This window comes from Pezoporus wallicus, unplaced genomic scaffold (genome assembly GCF_028554395.1).
Source record: "Pezoporus wallicus isolate ANWC-B61680 ecotype Strahan unplaced genomic scaffold, APGP_CSIRO_Pwel_v1 contig_8721, whole genome shotgun sequence".
NCBI lineage: Eukaryota > Metazoa > Chordata > Aves > Psittaciformes > Psittacidae > Pezoporus > Pezoporus wallicus.
Genome location: NW_026635692.1, coordinates 1,036,350 through 1,061,240, shown reverse-complemented (window position 1 = coordinate 1,061,240; position 24,891 = coordinate 1,036,350). Strand labels below are relative to the sequence as shown.

General features: G+C 40.9%; 1 protein-coding gene across 3 annotated transcripts in view; it reads left to right on the top strand.

The window, feature by feature from the left end:
- The window catches only part of CBLB (Cbl proto-oncogene B), a 115,179-nt gene that overhangs the window by 40,090 nt on the left and 50,198 nt on the right, over positions 1 to 24,891 (top strand). For all 3 annotated transcript variants that reach the window (XM_057397304.1, XM_057397303.1, XM_057397302.1), the window contains exon 3: positions 15,568 to 15,714. In XM_057397304.1, coding sequence (XP_057253287.1) covers positions 15,568 to 15,714 — 147 coding nt within the window. The remainder of the gene's footprint in view (positions 1 to 15,567; positions 15,715 to 24,891) is intronic.

The window sequence follows — 24,891 nt, the reverse complement described above, 5'->3', positions numbered from 1 at the left end:
ATTTTGACTAATGCTTCAATGATGTATATTGGTGTTCGTAAGTTGTTGTCACAGCAAGTTGTGCAGTGTTTCTCTTCTGTGCCTTTCCATTATTTCAGGGTCTTCCTGAATTTGTAGGCTGAAAGGATCTTTTGGGTTAATGTGGAGAGAGAGATGGAGTATATGGTGTCAACTCCAAGTCACATTCCATAAACTTTTGTAAAGGTCCCTTTTCAGTGATTTTTTTCACAAATATTTGTCCGGAAACTTTTGCAAATCTTCAATTTTGGGGCAAAAGTCATTAAATTCTTTTTGTTTTAACAGAGGAAGTTTTGTTTGGTTTTTAATCCCTAGTGGAAGTACTCACAGTTCTGTAGGTTTACTGTGACGCAGTAACTCATCAGAAGTGTGTAAGTAGACTGCTACTAAAAAATGTGCTCTGAAAGCAAGCATGAATGTCTATGGTTTTAAAGCAAGAGAATTCTTGTTAAGACATCCCTAATACCCAGGCAAAGGCATAATTTTAGATAGAAGGGATTTTGTGCTGCTTTTTTAGTCCCATGTCCTCGGTGAACCTTGCTTTGTGAGTTTTCAAAAATCAGCATTTTGCTCACTAATAGCAAGCTAGGTAGAATTTAGGCCATCTGAATACAGCACCAGATTTACAGTGGGGCGAGCTTCGTTTTCAGCCAGCGCTTGTTTACAGCAGAATCCATTGAGCTGTATGAATTGACTGTGAAATTACTTCAGTGCAGCTTGAAAGCGGGCTTAAGTTCCCCGTGTGCAAATGGGATGGATGTTTTTATTGAGTGCTTCCAGGATCTCCCCGTTCAGCTCCCCCCACAGAGCCTTGATGATAAAAATAACCATTGTAAGTATTTAAATACCCATTGTGGAGTGTTGGCTGTGGGCTGCATGACAAAGAGGTGGTGGTATGCGGTCATGGCATTAAACATGTTGGCCCTGAGTCACAGGGAGGCTGCACCTGTGCACTTACTGCAGCTGCACAGGGTTGGAATTGGTGTTTCACACTTGTTGGTGCAAGTGTGGAAAGCTAGAACCTCATGTGCTGTACTCCAGTCCCCAGCCTGCAGCGGTATGGCTGTGTCCCTCCATCCCTGGCTCAGAGGTCACTGGTGTACTCTAGGGAGACCCTCTGCAGTGTTAATGTTCGCTGTTTTGACTGATTAAACTTTGTTGTTGGGGACTCAACTTTCTTCCGCAGGAAAGGTTATCCCTCCCTTGAACACATTCCTATTGCTTCATCTCCATTCAAACCTACTGTTAAGTGAGCTGACAGTTTAGATTAGCTATGACTTAAGTAGGGTTGTTTCTTCTTCCAAAAGGAGCTATGTTTTGGTTAAATGTGCTATAAAAAACATGTCAGTGAAGCTGGAGTAGGCTGTTCAAAATTAAATACTTAGAAAGCAGTTTCTGATTTCCAGGCTGTGATTATTCCATTAAATACAGATTGAAACTGCTGCTTAGCACAGTCTTAATTCAAAATTATTTACATTATTCCTAACCTATACTAAGAGGTTGCTTTTGGAAGTAAGTACCTTTCATATTCTCCAAGGGGGTTTACAGCTAGTGTGAGATATCGATGAACTGCTCAGTGTAGTGCATTGGTGCTGTTATTAGCAGACTACTTGCAGCCATGCTGTAGAAGGGGCAAGAAATGGAAAAATCAAATCAAGAGTTACTCTTCACATACCCGTATGCTTTGACTGAAATAAATCTGTCAAGAATACAGAGGTCTGTCTTAGCTATTGAATTCAGAACTGGCTTTGCTTTGTTAGTCATGTATCTTCTGGTACGAGCGAGTGAGTCGGTTGTGAATCATATGTGCAATTAAGGTGACTAAACTTGGAGGAAAATGTGAACTGTAAAGTTCTAAAGGAAGAACCAGGAGCGTATATTTTCCACTTTTCTACCTTTTTATCCTTCTCTCATTTTTCAGCTTTCAGGGTTTTTTTTATAGTATCCTTCTTTACTCCCTACCTTTTAAACACTATTAATGTCTTTGTCAATTCCTTTTGCCATTTTCCTTACGATACTTTCTCTAGATCTCTTTACCTTTCAACTAACATAGCTCATGGCAAAAGAAAAGTTTCTTCTGGCTGGTTAATCTTTTAATACGCTGGAGTTAGGCAGTGAGTCACTGTGACATACCAGCCAGGCCTTTAATCCTCAGGCTTTTTGGAGAAGTCCTCAGGAATTTTATATCTTCAGGGTATTAACACGAAGTACGGCTCTCTCCCTTCCCAAATGTTTGCTGTGATCTGGTGGGATTTAGGCTGGAATGAGAGCACCTCAGTGCGACACACTGGATGTTTCATGGTTTGCTTCAGTCTTTTCCATGGAAGAGAACGCTCTATGCTGGATAGTGTTTTATCTTCCATGCTAAAGAAGGGGCTCTCCCTTGTGGAGCTGAGGAATGTGGTTTGGTGGGTGGAAAGCAAGAAGCCCCAGGAGAAAACTCTTTGGCCTTTGCTTCCTCTGTTCCCCCTTTCCTGTCTGTCTGCCACCCTCTTTCCTCCCTTCTCTCTGGGAGCCAGATGAAAAACTCCCTTTCAGCCATTAGGGAATAGGAGGAGTGAATGAGGACTATGGGACTGCTGGTAGAAACTGGTGTACAAGGCCTTGCTTATTTCTGGGAAGCTGGCCAGGGGCAGGGCAGGCTGTGCAGGGAGCTGGGGCACGAGAGCTCCCCAGAAGGCTGTCTTTTTGCTGATAGAGATTGAGATGTTAAAGTTGGCTGCACAAGCTTCTTCAGGATAGAACTGTTACAGACTGCTGTAATAGTTCTTATTTTGGTAACGACTTCTTTCAGTCCTCTTAGCAGATAAAGGCTTTGTAATTTGTTTGAATAGAACCACAAATGATAGCTATTGATCACAAGTATTTGTTATAGTGACCTATGTATGACTTAACAACAGCGATAGTATCTATGTCAGCAGTTCATGTCAGAAGTCGTTCATACAAGGAGAAAACTGATAGTATGAGTGGAAGTGGGTTTCCAACACCAAGTACGCCACACCAGGTGGAGCTTTTGGTCATGGGTATTTTGGAGCGTGCCAAACCTCAGCGCCGTCTGCCATGGTAGCAGGTGCTACCATGAGGTTCCCAGAGGTGGAAGGAAGGAAGTCTTATTTTCCTTGGTTCTGTTTCCCCTCACTTCAGGTCTAAACAGTCTTCCTATTTCTCATAGTATAAAAGGGCCATTAAATACATGGTACTCTTTGAGAATGAATGCTCCTTTCCTACCCCAAGATGACCATCTGAAAACCGGAATTGGGAATACGTGTTTGGCCGTGAATATTTTAGCCTGCTGATTTTTCAGAATAGAAGCTTTTTTCGAATTTAGCTACAGCATTCAGGTAATTAGAGAAATTGAAATGTTGGGTCTGCAAACTAAAGATAGCATATAGAATTTTGTATCATCTTAATAGAAGTATTTTCAGGTGGTGAGAGCATGCCAGAATACGTAATGGAGTTATAAGGTGGTTGATGAAAAAGTGATTAGAAACTTGCAGCTGGATTTCTTAGTATGCAGAGATTTTTGTTTGCTTGCTTGTTTCAACTTACGATGTTAATTCTGTATCTTGTCATTTTCTCTGCTCTTACTTGTTTTGGTAGCAAGAACTGGAATGCTTCTGTGTTCTAGAGAAGAATAGTACTTGTTTTAGTGTCACGTTCCTGTTTCAAAGTATGTTCTTTTCTTTCAGAGGCTGGTTGATCATTCCAGGAATCCATAATCACAGAAGGTGTTTACTTTTGCAAGTAGCAATGTAAACTGCATTGCTAGGCAAAACTGCGCAAGTGTTTAGTTCCAGGGGAGTAAGAGTTGGGTGTGACTCTTAGAACCTTCATGCCTTAAAAAGGATTTTCCTGGAAGGAACTGTGGTCTATGTCATTTCCAGTTGTGATTGTGTTCATGTGTATTGTTTTAATAGCTTGCATGTGAAGAGATCTAGCAGTGAGTCAAATGTACAGATTTTCATGTTGCTTCTCAGAATTTTGATGTTTCCACTCCAGCTGTGGTGTAGTAACCTTTCCTCATCCTCTTTGGACTCCTGCCCTCTATGAGCCTCTTGATCTAATTTTAGGAGCACTATCTGACTTGGCTCTCATTATTAAAGTTAATTATCTTGGAAGACATCTGTGATTCGACTTCACTGTCGGCTCTCTTGCCGACACTGGAGGGGTAGTGTTAGGTACCCTTCTAGGTTCTCCTTGCATCTGTCATTTTAAAGCGCAGCGTAGTACTCTGCTTTTGCATGACCCTGATAATTCTCTTGATCTTTGCCTAGTGCAGTGTTGCACCATAGCCTGCACTTTCCTACTGCCAGGCTTTGCCAGGCCACCCTCCTGGTGGAACACACAGCCACACTCATGATACAGTCTGTGTTTGGGCAACTTCCACTTTTCAGTCCCAATTACGGGCTGAAAAAGAATGATTGTCATGTTGTAGGATGCCTTCATTCACCAAGGCTTCCAAAATAAGTTTTTAAGTTAGAAGGTATTAAGTGTTGTTCAGTCAAATTGTCTGAAGACTGAAGTAAGTAAACTTAAGAACATAGGGTACCGTAAGTTCCTGTGTACTGTGTCTTAAGTTCTTAAGACAGACCCTTAGTCTGAATCAGTATGGCTATTCTTGTTTTCCATGGTGACTGTAAGCAGATACCTAAGAAAGAATAAATGGGGCAAGTATGATTAATATAGTCCGTTCCCCGTGTCCTCTGTCTTCAGCCGTTTTTAGCAGGGGGGTTTCCTGAGCCTGTTGTGCTTTGTTACTTTAGCAGCCTTCAGTGAAGCCGCTCTTCCTGGTGTTTTTCTAGTCTCCCTTCAAAGCCTATTTAAACCTGCCTGCACAGTATCCTTAGGCAACAACTTCTGTGGATCAGGGAGTTTTTGAGCTTGCGTCCTGTCAGCTTCATTAAATGGTCTAGTTACTGTCAGTCCCTATCCATCCTCCTTATGCCACTCAGTTTGCAGTCCAGATTTCTTCTGTGGGTCATCCAAGGTCAAGAGTGCCAGCATACTTAGTGCCTCCCCAGTTTGAAGCCATTTCTTAGCTTCATTAATCTTTGTCTGTTAATGTATCTCATAATTGGATCTTGTGTATCTCTTCTTACATGTCTGGTTTGATAAGAGGTGACTGTGATTCTGAATGGCACCATAATTACGTTTTCTGCTTTGCTCTTTATTCCTTTGGTAATACTTCATGCTATTTGGTTTGTGTGTTTATTGCTGGTGAGCCCTGAGCCGATACTGTCATGGAGTTACCTATCACAATCCAAAATCCTGCTTCTCGGGGGCAGTGGTCAGCTCAGAGCCTGCCTTCAGTACACGCATTGTTTTGCCTTCATCTGCCTATTTTTGAACAGGTACATTGAACAGGTCTGTTGAACTTCATCTGCCATTTCTGTTGTCCAGTCTCTCTCTGTTGCAGTTATCTGTCAGCCTTATCGCCTTTGAGAAGCTTTATGTGATCAGCCAACTTTGTCACCTTGCTGTTCTCCCTTGGATGTGCTGAAGAGCAGATCCCTGTATCACTCATCTGGTACTTCCTCCATTTAGAGCACAAACTCTTAATGCTTACTGTTTGCTTCCGTTTTTTCTAAGACCAATTACTTATTCATGCCAGACCATACTTCTTAAGCCATGGCTGCATAGCTTTCTTTAAAATGCTTGATCGTCTCCCATATTGAAGTGTCCACGTATGAAAATGGCATCACTGGTTGAAAGCAGTGGGAGATGACCCATATCCATAAATGTAGTTAAAGAAATAGGATAAGCTTATCAATGTTGAAAGGGGAGGGGTCTGGTAAGCAGGTCAGAGTATACATTTCTTCATTGGTCACTGTACTTTAGACTGAAAAATAGTTTCCACGGAGAACTTTTCAATCTTGTTCATTTTGTTCCCTTCCTTTGCTCCCCTTGGGAGGTGAGGGGTGAAGAAAGCAGAATGCTTTAGTTTGATTTGTACAGACAGCTTCTGCTCTGAAATTTGACATCAGTGCTTCCTGAAGGTAAAGATTCTGCCTCCGTTTTCATGACAAATACATCTGTCTGTCTAGCTGTATCCCTGCGTTTTTAGTGCCGGCTTTTACTCAATCCAAATCATTGATGAGAATATTTCAGCCAGTTTATTTTTTCTAGTTAGCATGAAATCACACACCTTGTTATAAAGAGGAAATCTCTTAAGACTTTTCCCAGGTCTGTGCTGTATTCACAGTTAGTGTCAGATTGTTCCCAGCTGTCCTATTTAGGTGTCTGCTGGCCTGATCCTCATGGGCTGTAAGTAGGTGTAGCAGCATGAAACTATTTCAAGTAACAATTAGGAACCAAGTATTTGATTTTACTTTCCTTGCTATTCTGGAATAGTTCCAGATATAGTTCCAGATAAAGTTCCTAACCCAACCTGGCAGCGACGTATCTGGTTCTAAGGGGTTTGGAGGTGCTTCTGATAATAACAGGAGGCTGATTGCTTCCGGGTATGTATGAAAGTGAAGAGAGTACATTTGTATTGTTTAGTGCTTTTTGGTAACTTTCTTCTTTGAATGAAAGTCATTTTCTGTTCAGTAAATAAACACAGTGATTCTCCTAAGACCCAGACCCACATACAGTTTCAGTACTTCATATATCTTATTGGGTATATTTCTGTGCCATATGCATTTGTGTGACACCGCTTAGCTATGCAACTCAGTTTTTTAACTGAATATTGCAAACAAGCTGCATCTCAGCACTAAGTAATGTTTAAGTCATTTTCAGGTGGTTTTGATTAAAGTGCATCTGAGGAAGTGAGAGATTTTATTACATGTTTGATAGGAATTTAATAACTTTAGCTCTAGGAATTACTGGAGATGGGGATTGAAGGCTGATTATTTCATTTTGGTGGGTTGTTCAGCTCTCATTTGGACTTTCATTTCAGTAAATATCGTGTGGTTTTGACCATGTGAAAAGCAACCCTTTGAATGCTTTAATGACAGTTCGTAGAAGGCTGTAATGCAAGTAGCTGTCTACATGGTGTCTTATTTCAGTGCTTAGGGTAAGAATTCTTACTTTCACGTATTTGAAGGTCTGTGTAAAAATATATCTGTGAATATAGGTTCCTCGGCTCATTTAATGATGTCACTTTTAACAGCAAAATACATGGGATTGAAAGGGCTAGTGTATGTAGAACAAGGAACTCTGCTTTTGATGAGAGACTCCTACCACTGCCACAGAACAAACGCATAGAAGCAGTGATGTACAAGAGGCTCAAAAACCAAAATCTGAGGACTGCAGAAAATGCTGAATTCCAGGGCAAAAATTGCAGCTCCCCCCCCAATTAAATTACAGTATTTTAAAATTGAAGAGGTAAGATCTCAAAAGAATTGCCAGAAATAAGGGGTTTTTGTATGACTCTGGTCCCTTGCATTGTGATAGTCTCTAAATCCAGTATGAAATGTTCTTGTTCCATGGAACTGTTGCCCGGGTAGATGCTCGCTAAGGAAGCAACCTTAAAATACATACTTTTGTTCCTGGTGTTTAACACATCTCCTTACAGTTTTGTTTTTGTCTTTGACTTTTCCCATGCTGTTCAGATTCTTTTCCAAAAGTGATGACATTTTCTCATGGGCTTTCCTATGCTGCTGTGCGTTATTATACCTTTAAATTGAAACTTCACCGAGCTTGATGTTGCCATCTATTTCTTTCTGTCTCCCTTTTCTAGCCTCTGTCTTCTCTGCCCTTGAATCAGATGGCTTTTCTTCCTTACCTAGTTTGCTGAAAGAAATGGAGAAGAATTTCCTTATCCTGTCCTCTTTGGTTTTGAAGGCTCACTGCCTTAGAGTTGTCCCCGCAGCTGCAAGCCGACTCGGGCCGAGTTGTTGCCTGCGGATGTTTCATATGTAGCTTGGTCAACCGTAGGAGCTGAGAATCTTTAGCCTTTTTAAGTTTTCAAGTGAGTACTGAGAGGCCCACGCAACCCAAAGGCCATTTCCTGTTAAATACCGAAACCTGCTTTTGGTGCTCAAGAATGCTATATCTGCGTTATCAGTTTGTGAGAACTTCTTGATGTCGGTCCTGCTTTCAGGAATGGCTAGGTTGTGTTGCGGGTTCTTTTCCACAGGCATTGGATGAGAGCAGGATGCCCGACAAGATTTAGATGAACTGTTTAACAATCGGAAAGGTTTGCCTGTATGAGAAACTGTTCTGTTGCAGGATTCAGGCGGTTTTGACTTTAAATGCAAGTACTTTCTGTTGCCTGTCACTAAGGGTGGCCATTTCTATGGAGTCATGTCTAAAGTTATTTCACTTAGAAACCATACTAACAGCATGTTTTGAGGAGAGGGGGTAGTCTGAATGAAAAATTCCGAAACAGCAAGCCTGCAGTATATGTTCTGTGCTATTTCCGTGTAAGAAAACAGCACACCGCAACCCAGAAAGGTGAAATGTGATCAATTGTCTGCTATTCAAATAACGGCCAGACCTGGATACCAAGAGCTTTACTCAGGGTGCTGTATGGCACGTGTGCCTTGTCGATGTTAACACTTCAGAACCACTGAGTTCCCTGGTGCTGTGTGACAGCAAACTAGATGACTCACAGCACAGAGCTTTCCTCAGTTCATGCTAGATTGCTGTCAGGCAGATAAAGCTGTTTGTCACATCAGTACCTCCTCCTGCCATCCTTGGTCTTTGGGCTGCTGCTGTTGGCCATGGCAGGATTTGTTCCAGACTCAGCCTTGTATCCCTTCTGGAGTCACTCGAGTTGCTCCCCATACGCTGCTCCGCAGGGCCCCTTTTTGCATGCAGCTTTGCTTGGGCTGACATGGATGTGCTTTAACCATGGCACGGATAATCTCCAAACCACATAATCCTCACAAGGATTACGAGGGTGATGATTCTGTGGGGAAAGGCTAACACCTGCTGATGCTATCAGTTATACTTCTAGCGCATGGGTAGTATGAATTATAGTAGTGACCTCACTTTGCAGTGAAATTCAAGATGTTTACTGTCCTAATCAGGTACTAAAACACTACACTGCCCACACCTTTGCCTTTAACAGGCTGCTTATTTTGGCTCAGAGTTCTTCTGAATATTCCTTCTACTTGAAGAAAGCTTTGGAAGATGGTGAAAGCATGCTAATTGCATCTTCCTTAAGGCTTTCTTCAGGTATTCAGTGACTTAATTCAACTTTTCAAAAGTGGGATTTACCCTTGTTCCTGGGGATTTCTGTGATAACTTCAGTTTTGTTTATAGATGCAGATATTTGGCTTTACACCTAAGTCAGTGTTCAGTTAATAACATTGGATCTTGGCAAAGACATCTACAGGTGGATGGAGGAAGCAGAACAGTGCTTAAATAACATGAGTAGGACCATAGTTCAAAACCAACTGACTGTTAAAAAGTAGTAAATAAAACTAAAAAGCCACTGCCCAGCTCCTTTTTAAAACATCCTCTCTCTATAGGATTAAGTATGTTGGATCATGGGTTTTGTAAGGATAATATAGTAGCTCAATCAAAAGCTTGATAGTAAAATCAGTAACTGTTAGCTTTTCGTTTGCTTACAGTGTCCTAGTAAGTATTAACATTGGTTTGATCCAAATTCCTTCCTGTGAGTAGCATTCTGTAGCGGTTTGGATTTTTTTGTTACCTCTGTCCTTTTCCATAATTGGACATTATAACTGTGGGGAGAAGCATTCAGTTTTCAGCTGGACAACGCGCCTGTCTTCATTTCTGACAACTCACGTTGTACTTATCCAGACTGTATTTCCTTTGTTACTGCAACTCCTGTTTACACCGTATGTCTTTTCATTTCATGGATGTATTAACTCGTATACCTGAGTACGAGTGAGAAAAGAGGTTGAATTGCTTTAGGAGTACCTCAAGGCATTCATCCGTGCTGAATTAACTATCCCTGGGACAGAACCAAAAGTAGTGAATTTCTCTGTGGGCTGTAAAGCCCAGATGACAAGAGCTAGTCATAATTGCTTCTGTATGGAGTATTTGTTTATGAACCCCCTAATATAATCCTTGGATAGAATTTAAGAGGTGTTGGTAGGCACAGTGGCATGCCATTTCATGAATGAAAGATAGTAGAGAGTAGTGAGGAGACAGATTTGTGGGTTGTAGGGTGTGTTAGGTTTGGAGAAACCTTGGCCATCTTCCTTTGTATGTATATTCCTTTTTCTTGTCTCGGCTATAGTGTATTATTTTCATTCTTTATTTTTGCATAAGTGGGGCAGCAGATACCTACAATAGAAGCAGTTTTGAAAGATGGGATAAAATTCTCAATTCTTCAAGCAGTGCTTTCTTCCATTTTGATACTCTTCTTGTCTTTAAAGTATGAGAACAGAAGGAACCAGACTGATCATGGAAGATGGTATATCAGTGTAAAAGGATTTTGAAGCCAAGGGAAAGATGGAGGAATATTTGAGGTGACATTATGATCAGCTGTCATCCCAGACATCCTTGTCTAAATCTTACCCAGAGCCCACCATTTTTTTCCTTCAGGTATCCATTGTGAATAGCACAGCTGCAGTAGACTTGCACAATGCTCCTGTCTGTCAAGCAAAGCTGATGGAGACACATTCAAGGAAGGGTATTGCTTTCCTGCTCACGGTACAAGCTGAGTTCTTCTAGGATCCAAGGGCAAGCAGTAGTAGAAACAGCTGGTTTCTTAAGACTTTACATTTGCTTTTCATGTTTAGCATATGATGAATGTAATTATTGGCTGAACCTCACCATATTTAAGGCAGTCTTTTTTTTTTTCCCTGGTCTTACACATAAGGAATGCTAAAGCACAGCAAAATTAAGTTACTTCTCTGTGTTCCTTCTGTGAGTCAGCGGCACAAGTAGGAAATAAAGCTCACAGCTATTCTTAGTCCCAGGAATATTTCATTCAAACAACAGGCCCGTACACTTTGGACCATGGACAATACACTGTCCTTATATAGCTTTTGAAAATAATTATTGCACAGATCCAGGGTTGAGCTGATGGCCAGATGTGATGGGAGACAGGTTTCTTTCCCCCGCAGGCATGTTGACAGGAACCTTTGGTTTCCTTTCCTTCCTCTGAAGTATTAAGTAGAGCTCCATTGTTCAGACTGTGTGACTGTGTTCTACACCTGTGCTTTCCTAGACCAGCAGTGTTGGGAGTTTTTTGTTGTCCTTTTTTTTTTTATTCTTTTATTTTTTTTTGTCTGTTTGCTGTCTGCAGAAGGGGAAGTTCTAGAAGAGGAAGGGGGATAAATGATTCAGGGCTATACTGAATTGTCAAGAGTCAACTCGGAGAGCAGAGTGGAAGAGCTTGGACCATGAGTCTCCACGTCCCTCTTTTGTACCTAAATCACAAGGCTTTATTCTGTCCCTTCAAATTAGTAACATGTAGGATCCCTGCGTTTTACTGCAACTCAAGCATATGGATCAGCAATCTGTTTTGAATATAACTAATTATGTGAAATGAGCTCTGTACGTATGCTTTGGATTTTGAAACTTTAATATTTGGGGGGATGGATTTTTAGAAGTCAAACAATTCACCTTATGAAGGCGTTTCACACTTCCTTTTGTCTTGGTTCCTAAGCAGTTACGTCTGCAGTTTCGCCAGCTAACAGCTGTCTTTGTACAATTAATTTACTGTAGTGACAGGACAAGGGGTAACGGGCTCAAACTTAAACAGGGGAAGTTTAGATTGGATATAAGGAGGAAATTCTTTCCTGTTAGGGTGGTGAGGCACTGGAATGGGTTGCCCAGGGAGGCTGTGAATGCTCCATCCCTGGCAGTGTTCAAGGCCAGGTTGGACGAGGCCTTGGGTGCCATGGTTTAGTGTGAGGTGTCCCTGCCCATGGCAGGGGGGTTGGAACTGGATGATCTTAAGGTCCTTTCCAACCCTAACTGTTCTGTGATACTATGAGAAATAATAATTGGAAGAATTGTCTGCTATTTAGTAATAGTTTAGTATACTTTTGTTCAGATCTGTCTGGAAATATATTTTTGGTTACCAAATGGATTTTACTTTAGCTCTAAAGGCTTTTGTGACAGGGGATTAAGTTATATGTAATGAGCTTGGAAAGCTGAAGTGTGCATTGCAGCAGGTTGTTGTTTGACAAAGTATATCTATGTGGATGCAGATAGATTAAATGCTTACTTGATGCAGTGAAGGAGGAAACCCAGCAGTAACCTAATTTCTGGAATGACATAACTGTAAAGATATACAGTCCGACTTCCTTTCTACACAGTTTTGGTTTTCTTCTAGAAATACACATAGTTGTAAACCAAAAAGAATGGTTTTGCATGGGAGATAGTAATATAGAAGCATGAAAGTAGAAATTATATACGCATGTGGAATGGAAGCAGGTTTATGATTTTCAAGTTGCTGCATGGGTTACAAGTACATATTGCTAAACTGACTTTGTCTTGGTTATTGTCTGTGAAATCCAGCATTATGAAGGATCAGGGCACAGATGTATGCTTTGCTTTAAATACTTATGTACATGCTGATTCTGCCAAGCATATTTGTATGGAGCTGTCCAAGTTTGGAGCTCTCGGAGTATTTTACTCCATTCATCTGCATACTCAAGCAGTAAATGCAGGACACAGGTGTTCTTCCCACCTCATCAGTCAGGCCAGTGGCAGAAAGGAAGGGACATTGCCTGATTCCCTATCCAGTTTGCTGGACCATATTGCTTTCCAAAAAGTAAAATTGGCTTTCATACAGTGAGTACAAAAACTTAGAAAATGGGGTTATCCTAACTTAGAAAATGGAGTTATCCTAACTTAGAAAATGGAGCTGCACAGACTACCGGGTGGATAACGTGGCATATGTGCTGCTAGCAGTGCCTTGGGAAAGCCCTTTTTAAGATAGCAAAAGTACATGTGTTAAAATAGATAGATGTTGTCAGAAGAGTGAAATGGCCAAGTAGGGAGAATCACTGGCCCACCCTGATGGTGTCATCTCTGCACCTTGCATGGTTCTCTAAAACCATTTCCGAAATCATTGAGCTTTTTGTCTGTCTCAAGAAGTTACTGAGATCTGGCATCACAAAAGCGTATGTAAGGAGAAATGGTGCGACCTGTGCTTTTCAATTCTAAAGAAAAAATACACAAGTGAAAAGTTAATACATGATTATCATGATGATTTGATACCAGAGGAAAACATGACTCAATCACCTGGTACAGCAATTGTCAAAGCTCAGGAGGAAACTCACCATATAAAGGATGACGAATTTGCTATTTTCTGCTGTGCGTACATGCTGTGATGTATGTTTGGGCACAGATAAGCTTCTCTTTTGTTTTCAGGCTTTGGCTTTGCAGTCAGATATTAGTTTGCTATTAAAACGTTTTTTTTTTTCTTATTTATACAAATACAAACAAAAGTAACTTGACTTTTTACTTTATTTTAACCAACTCGCACAACAAAAGTATATTGATGAACTGAGTTTGATGGTGCTGTTCAAAGAGGGAAGGAACAGGCTTTGTGGTTTAGATGCAGCCACTTGGATGCATGTCTGTAACTGCATTTGCAGACTGGTTCCTGACAGTTTTTGGCTCTGGTCACGTACTTACTATGCAGTATGCCTAACAGGCAAGGTGTGTACATGGACATGTGCATGCAGACATACCTGTGCTCCCCTCCAGGCAAGGAAGTGCCCCAGATAGCACCTATACATGATTTCATCCTTTACTTCATGACAGGGCTCAAGCCTCATGAATCCACCGAGCTCACTAGGTATATTTGCCCCTGAAAAGATCCCCTGCAGCCCAGTACATTGCTAATGTAGCCAGATACACAGTGTACCAGGCAAGGGAGAGCTCGTTCGAACTTGCACTGCATCATGTTCCCATCTGTCCTGAGTACAGAAGGCTTCTTGCTCAATCGTGGGTCTAGGGCAGGCTGAGAAAGCAACATTAAAATAGCTGTTGCTTGCTGTCTGCATCGGGCTTGAGTTTCTGAGGAGTAAAATAATAAAGAACATGTGCGTGTAATTCAGGTACAAAAGAAATAGGAAGGGGGATAGCAAGGAACAAATCCAGAAAACAAGGAACAGTTGGGCATCATAATTACAGACATCTGATTATGCTGGAGGAATTAAAGGGCTCCAAACGAATTAGCCTTTCAACCATTCTGAAACTAGAGGGGAGGGAGCGTATTCAGCGGGGGGTCGGTTGGTGGTTTCAAGTTATGTTTTCAGAATAACCACCTTTATCACAGGTTGCTTGCTAGCAAAATCTGCAGCATAGCTCCCGCAGGAGTCTCCTCAGTTACTCACAAACTCGGATGAAATGATCGCTGCTTCAGTACTAAGTTGAGCTTTTGTTTCGGAAGACCCTAGGAAATGTGTTCAGAGGAGTAGTGGCTAGGGTTTTTTCTGAGATTCTGAGCATTCTGAAAACTGTTTAGTAGGCACGTGTCAAAATCTATCTAAATCTTTCCATGCTGCTGGGGACTTAACTCATAAGTGTAAATGCATAGAAAATACTGTCTATAAGGAGTTAAAAATGACAGAAGTGATAAGCATTTTATTATGCTTTTCAATAGCTTATTTGAGGCACTAGCAAGTAGTACCTGAGATGGTGCAAGGTGAATGGGCTTCAACACAGGACACTCCTAACTCATTAAAATACGTAAGAATACAAATTCTTCATCAGAAACTGCGCAGTCTACTGGCTGGTCTCTTATCCCACTTACCAGGTGGGAAAATATCCTTTACTTTTTAATGCAAGGATCATCCAAGAAATCTCCAGAAGGAAACTTGCATAAAAGTTTCTTCACCCTTTTTCCCTCTCTTTTCCTCAGAATCTCCCACAGATTTCCCATACAAAAGGATTATTTGCATTTAAAGATGCTATGTTCTTCGCGCTATACTAAATGGGAGTTCTGTGCCCAAACGAAATAGTGTTTAACTGATACAAATCTGGAAGGCTTATGGAAGTGATCTGGTAGTAAAGAAACTTGATCGTTGGTTCTAACATGCCACTGAGAACTGAAAGCAACTTTTAACTAAAGAGATGGCATTTAGAAAGAAAATGGGAAGTAGCTGCAGTAAGGGCAAGCTGAAAAGAATAAAAAGAAGCAAACTGCCATAGGAAGAAACCAGTAATCTTAGTTGTGTATATACACAGTTGTGCTGTGGGTTTATTTCTAGAAACCTGGAATGAAATAGGTTTGATGTCACATATGAGATGGCATTTTGAGAGTTTTGGTATGGTGGTGTTTGTCTAGGGGTTTTTGTTACTTGCGTGTGTTAGCTGTCTAATTAATATAAATGCCTGCTTCTGCAATGATTAAATGAAGTAGAAATGCACAAGCTTAAGGATCAGGAACATATTGGAATATGCAGTTGGGAAGTCTGTTCTGTTACTGAACAAATGACTTTATATGCATGGAGACTTATGATAAATATGTCCTCAGAAGTGTGTGGAGACATAAATCAGTGGTTTGTATTTCTTTGTGCTTTCAGTTGAAAGCTCAGTGTTTTTCTAGTGTCAGTGATGATTACACAAATACGCAGAATATACAAGGTACTGAAAGATTGATTTAATTTATTCAGTTTTAAGGACTTGATGTAACTTATTTGTTTCTTCCTGTTACGTCTGCAGGAGAAACCTCACGAAGCTGTCCCTCATCTTCAGCCACATGCTAGCAGAAATCAAGGCTATCTTTCCAAATGGCCAGTTCCAGGGTGATAACTTTCGTATCACCAAAGCTGATGCTGCGGATTTCTGGAGAAAATTCTTTGGAGATAAGTAAGTATTAGTCTTTTGAAAGAACGCTAATCTCTTTCTAGTCATAAACATGAAAAAGAATCATGTTTTCAAATAATGGTTCTAAGTGTATGAGTGGAAGTTTTAAAGGCAATTTCTTGTCCAAGTCTTTAAATAGGCTGAAATTGCTGAAGTCTTCATTAACAATTTTCTCAATTCTTTTTAATATTTTGATTTACTTAAGGGACGAATGAAAATGTATGGACAGTTCTGTCAAGAGCCCTGACACTCAATCAGAAACCAGACTAATACTGTATGAAGTCTATTGCTTTCATTGTACCGTGAAGAGAGTACTTTGTTTTCACAATGTCCATGGCAAAAATCATGACCTTTCACATTTCTTGCATATATATTTTTACAAATGATAACTCTAAAGTCTGAATTAGGAACTTGATAGTGGTCTCATGAGTTGTGTGTTCCCTTATGCCATCATTAACCTTCTAACCACTGCAATGTTTAGTGGGTTTTAAGTAATTGAAATAATGATTTTTATCCCTTATAATCAACACTTTTTGTTTTCTACAACCATAGTATCTATAACATGGTCACAGGGACTAACGTTTTCTTTTGTTCAGGTTCTGTTACAGAAGGAGGTGGAATAACTGGAGATATGTCAGAAGATTTAATCAAAAGCAGGTTTTAGAGAAGCTTATTTTTCAAGAATGGGTCTTGAAATGCCTGCTAACTGTAGATATGTGATTAAATCCTCATAGCAAGTGCAATAGTGAAAACGTAGAGGTAGGCAGGGGTGGGTGTGGGGGGTTTTGTTCCTGAGAAACAGTTCTCTTTATGATACAGATGCAGGCTAACAGACCACGCATAGCTTCATCACTTTCTCATATGGAATGTAACAGTGATGTAAGAGGGAAGGAGGCAAGACGCTTGTATATTTTACAGTATAATGGAGCACTCATTGTGGTCATCAAGTCTCATCTCTTGCACAAAGTAGGCCTTAGCAAGTCACAGAAAAATTCCTTTAACAATGTTAACGTTTTCTGAGCAAGAGCAGCTTTTAAAACACATCCTTCGTTCTTTGTTTAGAACACCAGCATAGTAGGTTGGCGCTTGTGCAAATTAACATGGTGCAGTGTGAATTTGCAATAGTTTTGCTTCCTTTTTTTTGCTAGTCTAAACACATCTACTGCTAGCTTCCAGCTTTCTGATCTCATTATAGTGTTATCTGGTAGCTTCAGTCTTCTAACAAATTTCTTTCCCATGTAGATAATGGTAAGAGTGTGATTAATTTGCGTTATCAATCTTTTTTTGTTGTTGGAGGAAAGGAATCTGACCACGTTTTGTGTTACCCATTTAATGTGAAGATGTTCTCCAAAATACCTGAAGAAGTTCAGATAAAGTTATCTGAGGGATTAATCTATGTGACTTATAGGGGTCTCTATCAGATGAGGCTTTTAAAAAGCATGTCAGTCAAAAGAAGAAAAAGGGGATCTTAGAAGGAGTGGCTAATGATCATCCTTGTTCAGCATTTCTGTTTTCTCTTCTGCTCTTTCTCCCCTTTGCTTAGCAAATCAGAATTTAAATGTCCTCATGGTCCTTTCCTTCTCCTGTTGGGCTCTGTCCCTGAAGGACCCTTACCAGCTGTCTTGATTGCAGATTGCATCTCTCTCATTGGGATTTACAGATCTCTTCTGCAAGCTGCTGTCTCTGTTGTTTCATCTCAACCAGTTTCATCAGCTTCCCTATTGACTATCCTGTTCCTTTTGTCTTTCTCTATTTGTGTACTTTCTCTCAGAGATTCCAGTGCTTCCCTTCTAATTTCCTTCCAACTGACTCCTGTCAGTTTCTTTTTGGAGACGGCAGAATAGGATAGGTGCTTGGGGTGTCAGATAGTAGGATGCTGTGGCGTAGTAATAAGTGTTTATCAAAACAAGGTTGGTAACAAGAATTTTTCAACTGCATCAGTCCATCTGAACAGCAGGGCTCTACCCTTGTGATTCTCTTGTTCATACGTGACTCCTGTTTCCTGACTCATCCTCTGGAGGGCTATTTTCTAATCCTTTTCAGGTACCTGGAGCTCTTGCCATGCCATATACTTTGATAGGAATTTTGTTTTTTGGGGGGGGGGGGGGAATGAGGGGTGGTAGTGTTTTTTTGGGGTTGGCTTTTTGTTAAAGCATCCATGCATCAAAAATATGTAGGAATTGAGGGAATTTTGGGACATCCAGATCATTGAATGCATAACCTCGGTCATCTTGTATAGCCTGGAAGGTTTTTGAGTTGTCTTGTCAAGTGCTGTACTTTCAGCCTAGGTAAACAACCAGTGATGAGTTGTTTCCAGTGATTTTCTAATGAACTGAAGCTGGTTTAGTTACCTGTCTTCTAAGCAGTGGGCAGTTGATCTGTGCTTGGCAGCCTTGCCGCTATCTCAGGTTTAGTTAATTGTGCTTAAGTGTAAAACGTGTAACAACATGTGTATCAAACAGATGAGAAAAAGGTTTATTTGGCATTGTTTTTAATATCTTTGTTAAACAAAGTGCCTGGAGCTTTTAAAACATCAATTATTTTCTAATCCATTTAGAAATACATGGTGGGTATGCCTGTGAGCCATGTCTTTCACAGTGGGCCTGCTATGACAAATTAGTTTGCAAATATGCTAGCATCACTTCCCTGGAAGCAGAGCCTATGTGAGGATTTTGGGCACTGCAAGCAACAGATAAAATCTGTTTCTAACCTGATCACCTGAAGATAGGCCCCTGGGACTATCTGACACCTCTAACTATGATTAGGTTTGCAGTGCAATGAAGGAGTGCAGGGAGGAACTATACTGTTTGTTCCCTGTCTGCATCTCTGTTTTACAGGGCAAGCCTGGACTCTCCTCACTTGCTTGCAAAAAGCAGCCCTTCCTTTGAGCTCACTAAGTAATGCTGCTTAAGGTTAGAGCATAAATAAAAAGTAAGTTGTGGTGGATCTTGGCTTCTGATGCGTGAACTGTGCAGTTCTGGTGTCCTCAACATAAAAAGGCCATGGAACTGTTGGAACAAGTTCAGAGAAGGACCACGAGGATGATCAGGACTGGAGCACCGCCTGTATGAAGACAGGCTGAGGAAGCTGGGGCTGTTCAGCCTGGAGAAGAGAAGGCTGCGTGGAGACCTCATAGCAGCCTTCCAGTATCTGAAGGGGGGCTATAGGGATGCTGGGGAGGGACTCTTCATTAGGGACTGTAGTGACAGGACAAGGGGTAACGGGTTAAGACTTAAACAGGGGAAGTTTAGATTGGATATAAGGAGGAAGTTCTTTCCTGTGAGGGTGGTGAGGCACTGGAATGGGAACTTAATGATCTTAAGGTCCTTTCCAACCCTAACTATTCTATGATTCTGTGATTTCTTTCTGAAATATTGTCTTTTCCAACTTGGAAAAAAAAAAACAAACAACCCTAAAAAAAAACCCAAAACCATTTTAAATAGCAAGAAAGAGGTCAATAGCTGTTTATGCTTCTATGTTAACTCTTTGGCTTTCAGTTTTGTTAAATGTCACCTACGCTTCCATTTACCGAAAGCTGCAAGTTGTAATCCACCAAGGAATAAAATCCAAAAGGTCCCATTCCCAATAGTTCACTTTGCTGTTAAAAAAAATAGATCTGTATCTGATTCATTTGCTGCTCTTCCCTAATGAATGGGGAACTTCTGATTGTGCTACGTTTGTCTGTGTGAGCACTTGCTGCAAAACTTGCTGCAGCTGTAACTAAGTTATTCATCCTGTTGTTAGTATCATAGGATGCAGCCATTCTTTTTGTGTTTAAAGCTAGTCAGGTGTGTTTGCATGACTCAGACTCCTTAGCAAAATAAAGAGCTGGGCTAACTATTTCTGATGAGCACCTATCCAGCTGCTCTTTGAATTTTTGTAGAAAACACAGAAGTAGAACTCAGCAGGCAATCTGAATGGCTACATCAGAGCAAGGTGCTGAGATACCTTCACACGTTCGTGGCCTTCAAATACCTCCTCAGCTTCTGCATTTCTGGTACACCTCTGCAAAACTTCTAGGTAATAATGTCAGTAGCTAGAGAAGCTTGAATGGGAGAGAATGCTTGTGAGAGCAGCAGGTATGTTGATACTGGGAATCATCAGCCCTCGCATAGGCAGAAGGTCGAAAAGAGGAAAATGGCCAGAGCCTTTATGATTTACCAGTATCACATGTTTCAGAGGGGAAGGGGAAACCTTGGAAGTGATACCATGCTTGCAAAGAATCTAGAGACGCTAATGTGGTGTTCAGGAATGTACAGGTAGGATTGATAAATCAAGGTAATGAGATTTTGATTATGTGGGTGGAAGGAGAACGTGGACAATAGCAGTTTGAAGGTTGAAATAGAGGAGTTGATTTCTCTGGAAAGGCAGAATATGTGTCCAAATTATGGGGTGAGATGTTCAGTAGAGTCAAAAAGAAGGCACAGGATGGTTTTGGTGTATTGACTTTGTCAAGGAAGCCGACAGAGGAAAGCTATCAGGGAGATGAGAGAATAGAGAGAATTTTGGATTTGCTTTGTGAAAACACAGGAATGAGGGAGAACTTTCCAAAGGCCAAGTGAGTGGAGTGCACTGATGTGGAGCTTTTTGGCATATTCACAGGCTATGAGGAGAGAAAGAGCAGATTATATAAAGGAGCTTGCTGAAGAAGATCTAAAAAATAAATTGACTTGAACTTTACAACATGGTCATGGTCAAGATTTTAGGTTAAGGTCTATACCAAGAAAGAGCTTGATAGCTTCAAAAGCAGGAAAGTGGAAAACACAGGTGTGATTTTAGGCTCTATACTGGTTATTGGAATACGACTACTGGAGCAAGTGGTTTTAGTGGGGTGGATCTTTACCCATGGTTTACCATGGTAGCTGTGCTGAAATGATAGTTAAACGCACAGCTAAAGAGTAATGTTAAATGGAACTGTGAAATTATAAAGCATGTAATCAGCAGTTAACATTTGTTTACTTCAACAACCCCCAGTGGGTTATCAATACGCATGTAAAACGTAATCTGAAAGCATCTTCAGTATCCTCATTTTATCACTGTATAGATCTTGACGTTAATTAGACCTGACTCCTTGCTCATTTTTAATGGCATCTTACATCTTTTGCTAGTTTTGTTCTGAGCAAGACCATGCAAAATACCCCTGGGGGTGATCCTGAACCGAGGCAGTGGGTGAGATGACCCAACAGATTTTTCCCAGCCTCTGAATCTGAAAGCTACAGTGAAGTTATGCAGAGCTTTGTATCTACTGAGATTTGGGATTTGTGGCAGTCTTTGCATTGCAGAATCATCAGCAAAACGGAAATGTCCTTACATTTTTCAGTTCTCCATCATTCTGCCATTTATTTTAATTTAAGGTTCTATTCTTCATTGTGACACCTTAAAAAACTGAAAGCATTTCTGTTATTGTTCTCAGATAAATTGATTTCCCTCTGCCTTTTAGTTTCTGAGGAAGTAGAAATCCTTCCACTACTAGGGTCAAACACATCACTATTTTAATGCTGTGATGCTTCCCCCCCCACACACCTCCAGCTAAGGCTCGAAATGTATTTACTTTTTTATTGGAATTTAGGAAAAAGTATGGCTATTGATTTATCAGTAGCAGTTGGGCAGAGTATTTCAGATTAATGTTCTAAATTTGGAGTAGTTGTGGTTCTGCTGTGGTCAGTGCTTTTGGGCTCAGGGTAGAACTGATATAGCCTCTGTGGCTTGGGTTCAGAGGAAAAGCAGTAAAACAGGCAGGCCACAATGCACAGCTTTAGTTGAAAACATTTAGCTGTCAAAGTGAATCATCAGATAAGCTAGGTTTAAACACCTTGTTGATCCCCTTTATTTATTACTTGATTTTCTGTTCTTTCTACTGATAGTGCCCAGCAGCCCTACCATTGCCTGAATCACTGTAAAAATACCAACTGAAGAGGTGGTCCTGGGCCAGAGAGCTTCAAGCATGAGTTAAGGGAAGCCAAAGATAGAGGTGAAAGAAGCAAGACAGTGATGTGAGTGCTGTTGCCTTCATCACCATCAAGGCAGGTCTTCTGGCAAACAAACTTAACGGGGAATGGGGCTTTTAGAGGATGATTCCTCCCTTGGGTGATGTGGCAATACAAGAAACAGGCTTATTGGTACCCTTGCTTAAAACTCTGAGCTAGAGGCAGAAGGTACCATTTCCTGGGTGCTAGTGAGATATAAATCTTACAATATCTTTTCTGTACAAATGTGAGATAAACAAGTTTGAACAAGAGCATAGGTGATGCTGTAGAGAAGAGCTAGTGAAGGGAAGGTTGCAAGGTAGGATTAATAAACAGAAAAGGACAATGGTCTTCATGGCTATTCTGGGTGGCTAAGAAGGTAAAATGGCACGAAGGATAGAGAAAAGAAAGATGTAATAGTTAGCACACAAGATTGTGAGATAGGAGAACAGATTCTCAGTGGCGAGGCAGCCTTTTAAGTATAAAAGGACGTGCAAAAGCGTAAGTGTGCTTTGCATTTGGGGTTAGAGATCAGAGCTGGAAATACACAGATAAGCATATCCCTTTGGGGACACTTCAGGAAACACAGTCTTCCTGTGTCCCTTAAGGAAGTACTAACTTGCTGTCTCTCCAGCAATGTCCAGTTATGTGGCTTTGGAAGTGGATATTTTTTGTGATATATTTTCCATTTCATAAGGCTCATTTCTCTTTTTTACCTTTTCTGTTCTCATGTTAGATTCATCTATACTTGCTCTGCTTGATGTCACTAATGATTGTACTGGCACGATATGGCAGAATTCCTTTTTTCCCTTAGGACTGAACTTCTCGAGCCTTTTGTGTGTCAATTGTTTATTCTGCAGCTCAGAAGCAGTGAAAAGATGTTGCCTTTCACTTGAAACTGAAGCAGCAGTCTTAAGAGAAGGCTCTGGTCAGTGATGATAAACCAAAACCCACATTGCTCACTGCAGACTTGTAAAGGATGTTGTTTCTCTCTGGGTCAGTATTTGCTCTGGACACAGCAATGCCCTTTTCATGTTACATTTTCTGGCAGCATTTGAGAGAGGTCTCACAGACAGAAATGTTCACTGTAAGTTCCACAGGTTCATGTTTACCTTCCTAGACATACTTGTGGTCTGCACTGCTTCAAACGGAGCAGGGTCACTTGACATTCCAGAATAGCTTCATCTCTCCAGTTCTGCTGAAGTGCTGCACTCTGCACTCAGAAAAGATTTGCTTCCTTTCCAGGTTTTTTATAATAATATAATTTTTGATATATTTATAATAATATAACTTTTAATAATGCAGCAACATCAGGAAGTTTCATAAGATCCCATGTACACATGATCAGGACAGGAGGGAAGTCAAGACCTAAATTCCTCTGATAAATTGCTTCAAAATTACGTGTTGGTCACTAATCCTTCTCCCTTAGGCACACAGAAGTTGTGTGGGTGATGTTTAAAACCCTTTTCGAGATCATAGGGTGACACTTCACTTTGTGCGGCAGTGATAGTAAGTAGATACCACCCTATATAGAAGTATTTTTTAAAAGCTCATCCTTCAATCAGAAGTTTTTTGACTTCACCATTCTTCAATTTTATTGTTGCAGAAGAAGTGATGAGCAGTGGTATCATTTTGAGGGGTTTGGGGGAGAATGGCTTGTTTTAGGATTGTTGACAGGACTCTTAAATAAGCAGGCAACGTTTGAGGGAAGTACAGTCACTGCGCAGTACCACCCTCTCACCTGAGATGCTCCCCAGAACGTTGTCTCTGTGGGAGTCATGTGCACCCTACTGCAAGGAATAGCTTATGTAAGTACAATTACATACGTGGAGTACTGAGACACTGCGCTTCCTTAACCTAATTCTGTGGAGAACTAATGTTACCAGGATGTCAAATCGCATCTTTCTGATGAGCTGTAGCAGAGCTGACTAACTCATCTCCTAAACAAGTGTCCGCAAGTCAGCCTAATCGCATGAGGCATGTGCAGACTACCTGCCAGCATCTAGTGCAGGGTATCATTAGGGCAGGATGCAACAAATATCACAAGGACTAAGATCACTGAAGGTATTCACAGGAGATACCTTCTATCGTTCGGGAACTGAATGCTGCAGGCAGTATTTCACTGCAAAACAGCATCTGATCTTTCCTTTCTAGTAAGGTTGTTGGCTTTTGGGGGGCTGTATTGTTTGGGTTTGTTGTGGGTTTTTTGGGTTTTATTTTGGTTTTTTTTGTTTGTTTTTTTCATGTTTAAAGGAAAGAAGTCTGTATTTAAACCCAGTCTAAGTATGCTGTTAACTAGGATGGTCCAGGTCTCAACCTTGCTTCGGTTAGTCCCATAAATAACTCTTTGGATGTGAATAATGAAAAGGTGCCTTCAAAAGCTGTGTATGTCCTAAAACACAAGAAAGCAACACCAGTGAAACGTTAACTCAAACAGAAACTCTGCTCACCAGCCACCTACGAAAGCCTCTTTCGCACCCTCGTCACTGTGGGAGGCGTTCTGCGTGCTCTCCTCCTAGACCTCTGCCTGAAGAGGGTGTTTCTCAGTGTGCCTGAAAGGTCACCACATCTCAGTGCTGTGGGAGCAGGAGGAGAGGATGTTTCGGATTCCTTCACTTTGTGACAACTCAGTAACACCCTCATATTGAGTGAGTGTGTTCTGCCCGCAATGAGAGACACTGGGGGGAAATGATCCCTGGCTGATGCTGTTTCAAAGTATTTAGGAATGATAGCTGCATAAAAGTAGTATAGGACAGTACTAGCATAGTACTTCTATAGTAGTATAAAAGTAGCTACTGAGAAATAGGAGTTGATGTGTTCCAACAACCAATTCTCCCCTTTATTTAAGAAAATGAAAAAGGAAAGACCTATTGCATGAAGCTGCAGCGAATACCTGCTGAAGTTAGTGAACTTTAAATGGGAGCTGCCATCTTTTCAGTCGCTTGTTCTTGGAGAAGTCCCACAGAATAAATGTCTGTGTTATTTCATTAGCTCATTGCTCATTTCCCAACATCTGGCTTTTGTTTTAGCCAAAGTATTAGCCAACAGGGCTCTAAAAACATATTCTTCTGAAGATACTTGTTTTGGGTTTTGTTGGTGGCGTTTTGGGCGTGCAGGCTATTAACTGAATATCAAAAAATCCTACGTCTTAACTGCATGTAATGATCATGTTTTCATTAAACTGTCTCAGGCGGGGCATGGAAAACAGGTTCTT